This window comes from Girardinichthys multiradiatus, chromosome 18 (assembly GCF_021462225.1).
Source record: "Girardinichthys multiradiatus isolate DD_20200921_A chromosome 18, DD_fGirMul_XY1, whole genome shotgun sequence".
In the NCBI taxonomy this organism is placed as follows: Eukaryota; Metazoa; Chordata; class Actinopteri; order Cyprinodontiformes; family Goodeidae; genus Girardinichthys; species Girardinichthys multiradiatus.
This window is the reverse complement of record NC_061810.1, coordinates 7,357,078-7,368,811: the sequence shown is the minus strand read 5'-3', so window position 1 is coordinate 7,368,811 and position 11,734 is coordinate 7,357,078. Positions and strand designations below refer to the sequence as shown.

General features: G+C 41.1%; 1 protein-coding gene across 1 annotated transcript; it reads left to right on the top strand.

The window, feature by feature from the left end:
• Window positions 1–2,091: 2,091 nt before the first annotated feature.
• On the top strand, window positions 2,092–10,900 carry itm2ca (integral membrane protein 2Ca). Its single transcript, XM_047390743.1, has 6 exons — window positions 2,092–2,363; window positions 5,904–6,047; window positions 6,158–6,346; window positions 9,265–9,375; window positions 9,591–9,741; window positions 9,818–10,900. The coding sequence occupies exons 1-6, from the start codon at window positions 2,271–2,273 to the stop codon at window positions 9,907–9,909; spliced, it is 780 nt and encodes a 259-aa protein (XP_047246699.1). The 5' UTR covers window positions 2,092–2,270; the 3' UTR covers window positions 9,910–10,900.
• Window positions 10,901–11,734: the final 834 nt, after the last annotated feature.

The window sequence follows — 11,734 nt, the reverse complement described above, 5'->3', positions numbered from 1 at the left end:
CAACTCCTGTCCTCAAGAGCAATCCTGGAACTTTTAGATGCAGTCCTGCTCCAACACAGCAGAATTAAATGAGTAAATTCCCTCCTTAGCAGGTCACTCAGCTCTGCAAAGGCCTGGTAACGGGCATTTCATTTGATTCAGGTGTATTGGAGCAGGTATGTATCTAAAAGTTGCAGGACACTATCTCTCGAGCACTGCAGTTGGAGACTCCTGGTGTAGAGACTCGGGAAACCTTTGCAGGTGTTTTCTGTTAATTAGCTGATTAGGGGTGGACACCAGGAGTTTTTAATATTAAACTTTTTTACAACATTCAAATTTTCTGAGAGACTGATTTTAAGGTTTTCATTATCTGTACGCCATAATCATAATTACAGGACAAAAGGCTTGAGGGCTGCACGGTGGTGCAGTTGGTAGCACTGTTGCCTTGCAGCAAGAAGGTCCTGGGTTCGATTCCCGGCGGGGGTCTTTCTGCATGGAGTTTGCATGTTCTCCCTGTGCATGCGTGGGTTCTCACCGGGTTCTCCGGCTTCCTCCCACAGTCCAAAGACATGCCTGTTAGGTTAATTGGTGACTCTAAATTGCCCTTAGATGTATGAATGAGTGTGTGCATGGTTGTTTGTGTGTTGCCCTGCGATGGACTGGCGACCTGTCCAGGGTGTACCCCGCCTCTCGCCTGTAGACTGCTGGAGATAGGCACCAGCTCCCCCACGACCCACTATGGAATAAGCAGTAGAAAATGACTGACTGATTATCTGTAAGCCATAATCATAATTACAGGACAAAATACTTGAAATATTTCCCTCTTTGAAAAGAATCTATATAAGAGTTGCACATTCTGAAAAAAATGATATAACTTTTCATAATATTCCATTTGTTTTAGATGTTCCTGTAATTTTTGTGTGGGTTTTTTCTTTAGTAGGACTCAGGTTTATGTGAGAAGAATAAACATATCCAAATATTCCCTGTTTTGTAAAACATTGCAATAAAACAGGAAAGTGGACAAAGGGAATGAAAGTACATCTGTAGTGTTATAGGAAAGTTTCTTTTTTTTTTTTTTTTGCTTTTTATGGCAGTTTTTGGAATGGACTTTAAAGATGAGTGGCGACACATCCCCAAAAGGTTTGAGACAGAAATTTTGTATTTACAGACTTTAATGGTTCAGTGTTGTTAAATATAAATAATGCAAAAATAAAGCATTAATGGGTTTCAAAGGCTTTTAGTAACAAAAATGAACCAAGCTTCTTTTGCCAAGACTTCTGCTGTTCACCCTGGCATACTGAATATCATAGTCTGGTCAAAGCCTGGGTCATGTTGATCCTGTCTGATCAGTTCTTGGAGTTTGTCACATTGTTATTTAACGCCTCCTCACCGTGGACACAAATGTTCATCACTTTGATCCCTAAGGATCATGGCAACTGTTAGTTGTGCACTCCACAGATCTGGCAAATATTTAACAGTGGCGAGAAGAAAGACCAAGAAATAAAAAGGTTCTCTTTAAAGTTTGCCATAAATTGTGTAGTTGAGACGGTGCTCTAATCAAATGAGACCAAAACTAAACTGTCTTGCCTACATGAAAAACACTAAGTGGCAGAAACTTATTTACCATGAACACATCATGTCCATATCGAAACATGGTGGTGGCAGCATCATGCTGTCTCTCTACTGATGTATCACAAAATCCCAAATAGCATACATACATATGTGGTTTTAATGCGAGTAAAAACTCTATAGCAAGTCATCAGATTGTAAATGGCGTAAATGCTGGCGCTCTGACAAGCTTTGTAGCAGAGAGGAGCTGCAAATAGATTTCCAATGTGACCCATATAACAGGGTCTGACTAATGCGCCATTGTTATGTGATCATTGCCGCCTAGAATTGTGCGTTTAAAATGTGCCTGTTGTATTGCTTATACCTTATATGAGCAACAGAGGACCTGGTAGGGAAATTACAGAAATAATTACCAGACTTTTAATATTTTTAATGTTTCCTTTAACTGGAGCGCAATTGTAAAATGAATAAAAACATAACTCTCCGGACTGGTCCTTTAAGAATCTAATTTGTTGGAGGATAAAAAAAAAAAAAATGCATTCCCTCTCACTTCCGGTGCAGAGAGACAAAAACAGCTGAACGGTGGGGAGAAGAGAGCAGAGCGGCCCTGTAGACGCTGTTTGTTGGGACCAGTTTAATTTGACCCAGGTCTCCGAGCATCGACCACTCACACAGAGACACACCAGAGGAGGAGGTGAGGACACCTGCACACACCCTGAGCCATGGTGAAGATCAGCTTCCAGCCGGTGGCGGGACAGAAAGTGGACAAGGAGAATGACAGCGATAAGACGGAAATCCTCATCCCCCGTCCGATGGTGAGACCTCATGATTAGTGCATTTTATGTTGTTTATTTATCTCGCAATAACACCTTGTCCTTCACTGACTTATGTAACGCGATGCCCGCTCGGTCAAGGCTGCAGGCTGCGGTTGGTGTGCAAGACCGTTTGCACCTGCACTCCTGCACATTTATTTATTTATTTATTTCCATTAATCGCCATTTGGTTGCAAACACAATTACATTTGTAGGTGCATAGCACCACTTCTACCCTGTCAGCATCATGCACGTTTTTACTATGTGCAGATGCAGGCTTTGTTCAGGACTGAGCGTTGGGTTTAAAAAAAAAAAGACTACATTTTATGTCTCTTCATGCAATAGGGCCTTTGCTGCTTTCTGGCCCTCGCTGCCACCTTTCCTCAGTGATGTTTTAAAAGTGCAAACCTTAAGCTATAATAGAAATGGGTGAAGTTGAAGAAAAAAACTGCTTTGGCTAACAAAATGGCAGATGGGTTGCAGAGTCTTGCAGAGCATGCAAAATAATTTGTCACAGTTGGCAAAGCATGCAGAGCTGGTAGTCCTGAACTTTGCTGTGGCAGCATCCCTGAACCCCTCCCCCCCTTATCAATGATACATGGGACTGCCCTGAGGTCTGCTGCTGATGGTCCAGGATGTAAGATAGTGTAGATAAGACATTGACATGCATAGGATGTGGATCGGACAGAAGGACAGTGCTGCTTTTGCACTGTCTCCTTGTGATGTTCCAAAAGAACTGAATGAAGGATGGACAGGCCTCATGGTGTGTCACGCTGTCAGCTGGTGTAAAAGAGCTTCTATCCTCCCTCAGTGGGATGGCAGAACACAAAGAACCCAAAGACAAGTGTGTTGGCACATGCACTGTTCTGTTGTGTTCTGTCTCCAACTGTTCCTTGAAGAACAGCAGGAGACGGGAGCTTCTGCTCTGTGGAAGATATTGCACTGATGGCACCATATATTGTCAAACAAAGCCACTGCTTTCAAGCCTTTTGTGTTTTCCCCTTTGGAAAATAAAGCTCACACTTGATTTTCATTGTTGGCTTTTGTCTTCTAACAGCTGCCTGGTTGTTTCTTCCCTCATTTCCCTGGCTAAGAATAGCAGCCTTTTGTTGCTTACCTACCGCAATCACTCAGCAGCACTTCCACAAGTAGCACTGGATCACTTCTCAGGTAGTCATTACAGTTGTAAGTAGAAGGGCCACTCCAAGCGTATAGTGCCACTCTGCCCACACAGGTTGGGGCGCACGGGACCAGCAGATGGGCCGTGAGACTGGAGGCGGCTTTGGCAGATTACTCACTACCATCCCAGTCTGGGTTTTCATTTGCAGGCCCGATAATGGTCCTTCATCTGAATGGAGCTGTGCCTGATTTTTCTTTTTCCGCTCGAAATGCAGCGTTTCCTTTTTATGTGGGTTTCTTTTTTAGCAGTTATTCGATCCAGACTATTTTCAGCGCCTCATCATAGTAGAGATGACTGGGCAGACAGGATGCTTTCTGGAAGCGCTGCTCTTGTGCCTCCTTTTTTAAGTGGAAATATGTGCTTATAGATGCACCAGGAAATCGTCTTGTGGTCCAAATCAAAGGATTTTTCGCCCTGATTGGTGATCAGCCAGCCAAGAACTCCGCATACATTGTTTGGATAAAGATGTACTTTTAAGGGCTCACAGGTCGAGCCTACCACATCACTCCTCGGTGTGGAGGTTGTGGTGGCAACAATATTTAAAGTAAGCCATTTTCTGTATCTATTAAAGGTTTGAATAAATGGTGTCCTGGGCAAGTGTCAGGAGAAAGTTTTCTTTATTTACTTTAATCAGTAGAGAAACGACAGACACTCAGATTCTCAGAAAGACATAATCAAATCTTACTTGCAAGGAGACCAACACAACGCAACCTGCACAGTGTGAGTTGTCTCAAGCTGGACTAACTAACACAGGGAATGCATCTCCATTTATCTACAGCTTCACGCCTCCACATAGTTCAGTTTTACACATGTTGGGATTATGAATCTGAGAATATTATTTAATATTTAATATTAATATGTTATCAAATAATATTTCGCCCAATAAGGCGATGGTATTAGGACAAAATAGAAAGGGTGAGCCAAGCTCTGACAGTATTGAACAGCATAAACTCTGCACACACATGGAATGAATTCACACAATTTCTTAAAATACAAGAATTTATTAACAAAAATAAGGCAACTCAAAGTCAAACACAGTCGCGGGGAAGCTGGTGCTTATCTCCAGCAGTCTATGGGCGAGAAGCGGGGTACACCCTGGACAGGTTGCCAGTCCATCACAGGGCAACACACAAACAACCACACTCATTCATACACCTAAGGGCAATTTAGAGTCACCAATTAACCTAACAGGCATGTCTTTGGACTGTGGGAGGAAGCCAGAGTACCCGGTGAGAACCCACGCATGCACGGGGAGAACATGCAAACTCCATGCAGAAAGATCCCTGGTCGGGAATCGAACCCAGGACCTTCTTGCTGCAAGGCAACAGTGCTACCAACTGCGCCACCGTGCAGCCCGTGAAGGAATGTAATGACCCGAAATAGACTTCATTAGATGCCAGGATGACTAAATATATCACTGCAAAGTTTCTGCAGTCTAACCTCTAAGCTTTCAACCTCTGCTGGCTTTGGTGATGTTGGAACTCTATTTGCTAATCTCAGAATAAAGATCTGTATTCTTTAGGGAGTACACAAGGAGACGTCTGTTCAGTTAGCAATGCTAACTTTGATAATCTTGCTATTTCAGGGGTGTTCAAAGTGCGCCCGGGGACCATTTGCGGCCTACATTGTGATTTTGTGTGGCCCTTAACGCATTTCAGGGATGATATACTGACCGTCAAGTCAGCAGATGGACACTTCACTTCAAGCCTTTTTTTTTTTCAAGTGATATTTTTTCTGGTAAAATTTAAGTCTTCCTAAACTGGAAAATGTTAGGTACAACAGAAAGTGTCTCTTTTTTTCTGCCCTTTTTTTTTTTTTTTTTTGCTTTAATTTTGTAGGAAAGAATGAATAACTTTTACTTGACCTGGACTCACCAGTTCAATAAATGTGGCTACAATCGGCAAGCTTTTTGAAAGGAAAAGTGACCTATATACTGTTGCTGTTGCTGGGAATAGACTTAAAACTGTTTCTAGACTTAAAAACATGGAAAACAATCAGTCCCCCAAAAAAACTGAGAAAATGCTCACCTTTCATTTAGTAAGACAATTGAAAGCAATTTAATGTTTCAAATGTGCCATGTACTACAAAAATCAGACTTTCATTAAAATATAACATCTTTGGTTTATTACAATAAGTACTGCATTTTTAATTGGAAAAAAAAAATGCTTTCTTGTTTTGTATAAGTAAAATGTTTAAAACAATTTCTCTCTTACACAACGGGTGATGCATCTGCTTCTAATGTTAATAATGATTTACTACTTGAAGAAGGACTCGAAAAAAGAGAGTCCTTAAAGAGCAATCTTAATCTTAAATCTAGTCAATCCATCTCGATGTGTGAGGATGTTGGGTTTTTTTTCCCCCAGGATGAGGATGAGCTGGTGCTGCCTTTCCACTCAAAGAAATCTCCCCTCAATGGGCTTTGCTGCCTGACGTTCGGTCTAGTGGTCTTCATGGCCAGTCTGGTTTTGGCCTCCATCTATGTCTACCGCTACTACTTTATACCCCATGTAAGATTCTTTCTCATCGCTTTATTCTCCATGGAAAGTTTCTGCTGCATGTGTTTCTGAACTGTTTTGTTGATCTGAATATTGATATTGGGATGTGTGTGTGCACACAGATGCCAGAGGAAAACCTGTTTCACTGCAGGGTTCTCTATGAAGACTCCGTGTACGCCCCTCTCCGTGGACGGCAGGAGCTGGAGGAAAATGTTGGCATCTACCTTGCTGAGAACTATGAGAAGATCACTGTACCTGTGCCTCACTTTGGAGGGAGTGACCCCGCTGATATAATCCATGATTTCCACCGGGTGAGGATGGATATTGTCACACACACACACACACACACTTGGGAAATTATTTAGCCTAACACAAAGTAGTGCATAACTGTCAAGTGGAAGGAAATGGCTACTTGATTTTTAAATCTGAAAATTGTAGATTTCTATTCAGCTTCCTTGAGTCAAAACAGTGTGGATTTTTGTTCATTCTTTACAAAATAGCTCAAGAACAGTCAGACTGGATGGAGAGTGTTTAACAGCAATTTTCAACTATTGCCATAAATTATTAATAGGATTTAAGTCTGGACTTTGACTGGGCCATTCTAACACGTGTATATACGTTGATCTAAAAACCACTTTGTTGACGCTCTGGCTGTATGTTTCTGGTCGTTGTCCGGCTGGAAGTTGAATCTCCCACCAGAGTCTCAAGTCTTTGCAGCCTTGAACAGGTTTTCTTCCGGTAGCTCCGTCCTCTCGACTCTCGCCCGCTTCGTTGAACCTACTCCAACCTGTCAGTCTAGGTGGAGGGTCATATTGTGGTAAGTTTGCAGCTGTGCCTGTGTCATTTCCCTTCCACTTTACAACTATGCACAACTTTGTGTTGCACGATATCAGGAAAACATATCATCCTTATATCATTGCTGTATCTTGCGTTAACGATTAACCCAACTTTTCTGGACACCTTTTTTTTATTTATATTTATTTCTTCCTTCATCACAATGTCCTTATCAGGAGCTTTAGCATCTCAAACACTAAAACGTGCATTAAGCATTAAGACTGAGCATTGAGGTCAGTGAAAGTCAATCTAACAGACCAGATATACAGGTCCTTCTCAAAATATTAGCATATTGTGATAAAGTTAATTATTTTCCATAATGTCATGATGGAAATTTAACATTCATATATTTTAGATTCATTGCACACTAACTGAAATATTTCAGGTCTTTTATTGTCTTAATACGGATGATTTTGGCATACAGCTCATGAAAACCCAAAATTCCTATCTCACAAAATTAGCATATCATTAAAAGGGTCTCTAAATGAGCTATGAACCTAATCATCTGAATCAACGAGTTAACTCTAAACACCTGCAAAAGATTCCTGAGGCCTTTAAAACTCCCAGCCTGGTTCATCACTCAAAACCCCAATCATGGGTAAGACTGCCGACCTGACTGCTGTCCAGAAGGCCACTATTGACACCCTCAAGCAAGAGGGTAAGACACAGAAAGAAATTTCTGAACGAATAGGCAGTTCCCAGAGTGCTGTATCAAGGCACCTCAGTGGGAAGTCTGTGGGAAGGAAAAAGTGTGGCAGAAAACGCTGCACAACGAGAAGAGGTGACCGGACCCTGAGGAAGATTGTGGAGAAGGGCCGATTCCAGACCTTGGGGGACCTGCGGAAGCAGTGGACTGAGTCTGGAGTAGAAACATCCAGAGCCACCATGCACAGGCGTGTGCAGGAAATGGGCTACAGGTGCCACATTCCCCAGGTCAAGCCACTTTTGAACCAGAAACAGCGGCAGAAGCGCCTGACCTGGGCTACAGAGAAGCAGCACTGGACTGTTGCTCAGTGGTCCAAAGTACTTTTTTCGGATGAAAGCAAATTCTGCATGTCATTCGGAAATCAAGGTGCCAGAGTCTGGAGGAAGACTGGGGAGAAGGAAATGCCAGAAGTCCAGTGTCAAGTACCCACAGTCAGTGATGGTCTGGGGTGCCGTGTCAGCTGCTGGTGTTGGTCCACTGTGTTTTATCAAGGGCAGGGTCAATGCAGCTAGCTATCAGGAGAGTTTGGAGCACTTCATGCTTCCATCTGCTGAAAAGATTTATGGAGATGAAGATTTCATTTTTCAGCACGACCTGGCACCTGCTCACAGTGCCAAAACCACTGGTAAATGGTTTACTGACCATGGTATCACTGTGCTCAATTGGCCTGCCAACTCTCCTGACCTGAACCCCATAGAGAATCTGTGGGATATTGTGAAGAAAACGTTGAGAGACTCAAGACCCAACACTCTGGATGAGCTAAAGGCCGCTATCGAAGCATCCTGGGCCTCCATAAGACCTCAGCAGTGCCACAGGCTGATTGCCTCCATGCCACGCCGCATTGAAGCAGTCATTTCTGCAAAAGGATTCCCGACCAAGTATTGAGTGCATAACTGTACATGATTATTTGAAGGTTGACGTTTTTTGTATTAAAAACACTTTTCTTTTATTGGTCGGATGAAATATGCTAATTTTGTGAGATAGGAATTTTGGGTTTTCATGAGTTGTATGCCAAAATCATCCATATTAAGACAATAAAAGACCTGAAATATTTCAGTTAGTGTGCAATGAATCTAAAATATATGAATGTTAAATTTTCATCATGACATTATGGAAAATAATGAACTTTATCACAATATGCTAATATTTTGAGAAGGACCTGTATAAATTTAAAGGTTTGCATCCATGTAATTTGATTTAAAATATCCCACCAAATATTGCATCCAAGCAGTGTTTTGTAAGATCAGTGTTGCAAATACTGATAGTCTGGTGATATAACAAACATGTGAAAAGGTTCAAGGGTGTTAATAGTTTTACAAGGCATTGCGTTTCTTGTAAATAAAGGTTTTCTCCAAAGTCAAGTCAAATTTATTTATATAGCGCTTTTCAGCAACAAGGCACTCAAAGCGTTGTACATGAGGAAAACATTACAATGATACAGAAAATCAAACACAGAAACACAAATCAAATAACACTAATAATCCTTGGGAGGAGTCACATCCAAGTAACCCCTCTTACTTGGATGTGATATGAAATCTCAAATGTTAGAATCCACCATATTTCAGTTCTTTATATCTTATGACTTAACAAAAAAAATGAAGCGTTGCAAAAAAACAACTCTAAAACTAACTTTCCTGTGGTTTTAGAATGGCTAATATTGTTTTTTTTTTTCTGCCTTGCATTTTCCAGGGATTAACTGCCTACCATGACATTGCTTTGGACAAATGCTATGTTATTGAGCTTAACACCACCATTGTGATGCCTCCTCGAAATCTTTGGGAACTTCTTATCAACGTTAAGGTAACACATCTTTGATCACTCTTTGTTCTGTTATCCATCTGACTTTCCAGAAGCTACGTTCTGGCAGCTTTTCATGTTAAGGGTATCTGTTCATCGGGGTGAGCTAACAGAACCTGGAGAGTCATATTTATGAAAACTCAGCTTTCCTCAGCCTAACTATAATCCCCTTAATGACTATATTCCTCTGAGATTTTCCCTCTGTTTTTGTTGTTCAGAAGGGAACATACCTGCCTCAGACTTACATCATTCATGAAGAGATGGTGGTGACCGGCAAAGTGCACAACATGCGTCAGCTGGGGCCTTTCATCTACCGGCTGTGCAACGGAAAGGATACGTACCGCCTGACGCGCCGCGTCACCCGCAGACGTAAGTTTGGCTGGCAATTAGTGTTTCTGAAACCAGAACGAGTCCAATCTTCATCTGTTTGCGTTCCTCCTCTCAGGCCTTAACAAGCGCGAGGCGAAGGACTGCCACCACATCCGCCACTTTGAGAATACGTTCGTGGTGGAAACGGTGATCTGTGATGGGGTGTGAACACATCTGTGTGAATGTTCCCACCTGATAACACATCTCTGCTCACTTCCCCCAGCCACTGTAGCACCCCTTCCCACCGTGGTTCTGATCATATCTCAGTTGCACTTTATCACTGCTGTTCTCGGATAAATATGGTTTTCCACTACCTGTTATGTTTTTTGTGTTGTTTTTTTTTTTTTTTTGTATATTTGGGGGTATATACCCTAAAATGGTGATGCAATACTAATTTGTTTGTTTTTTCACATAATATTTCCATGTAGCAAATCCTTAAGCCAATAATAAAGGCTCATTTCAACATCTCTCCTCTTCTTCTTTGGGGATTTGTTCTGTGCGATGGTTACTGTATCCATGTGTCATTAAGGCGGCAGTGCTTTTGTTCTTTTTCCTAAAGCCCTGGAGTTCAATTTGTGTTTTAGCTTCACTAACAATCAGCTACCTAAAGCATGAGGTCTTGCTTTGCTTAGCAAACATTATCCATGGATTTTCAGTCATTAATCAAATATTTCCCTGTTGTGTGAAATGTAAACCTTTAACTGCTAGTTGCTTGCTTGCATCTTTTCTTACATGCTTGTTGCTTCTTGCTCTTCTCTATGCCTTTCATTTTCTCAAAAGCTCCGCCATGATGTAAAAGTTAGAGAAGACTGCATTGATACTTAGACTGCATATATTATTTTCAGGATGTTCCATTTGTCAGCCATGTGAAGACGCACATCTTATTTTTATTTTAAATATTTTGAAAAGTATGCCAAATTAATTTTTCAGTAAACAGTTTTATCTTGCATGTGTTCATCTATAAGAGAGAAGTGGAAATCTTAGGGTTTTTGTTAAATGATGTTAAAGCCTTAGTCCAGATCAGAAACTGGGCTAAAGTCAAAACGGCACGGAAGGATCAAATAACCCGACACGTTAGCTGATAAAACTACATTTGATCTGTATAGTTTGTCTGCCAAACAGCACCCGTCTGTGAATTCAATAAAAATAACTAAACAAGTGTCTGATTCTTCATTTCTCATCAGGAGCAAGTAACATAAGTTTGCATTTGCTGCCATACTTAAACTTTTTTTGTTTATTTTATGTGATGTGTAGGTGCTTCTGACCCCTTTTTTTTTGTCTGCAAGGTTTTATACATGAAACACTCCCTGTCTTCACTGCCACCAACTGGATGGTGCCACTTTAGCAGATTTCAGCCATATGCAAGTGGACAAAAGTGTAGATGGTTTCTCCCAACTGAAAAACATGACTTAATACTTAGATACCAGTTTGAGCAAACACCATTTTAGGTTGTTCCTATATCTTATGTTTGCGTGAGATAGTTTCAGATGGCAATGTTTTTTCTAGGAACATTGTTCATATTTCTCTGCATATTAATTACTGCTGAGGTGCCAGAATGTATCTGGATAGGAATCTGTTGTTACTCAAGGTTTCCTGGTTGTGTGTTGATATGTGGAGAATCTGGAGTCCAGTTTAATACCTCACCTGCATTGTTGGAGTTCTTGAAGATTACTAAAGGGTTTCAGAGTCATCATGAAATACGGTTTCCATAAAGAAGTACTTGCTAAACCCCAACATTTATGTTGGCCCTACACGTTAAAATAATATTCCTTTAAATAACCAGGATCAAACTTCTCTCAGAAGAGTATTGACCTAAAGATCAGCTCTACAGGTCCTTCTCAAAATATTAGCATATTGTGATAAAGTTCATTATTTTCCATCATGTAATGATGAAAATTTAACATTCATATATTTTAGACTCATTGCACACTAACTGAAATATTTCATGTCTTTTATTGTCTTAATACGGATGATTTTGGCATACAGCTCATGA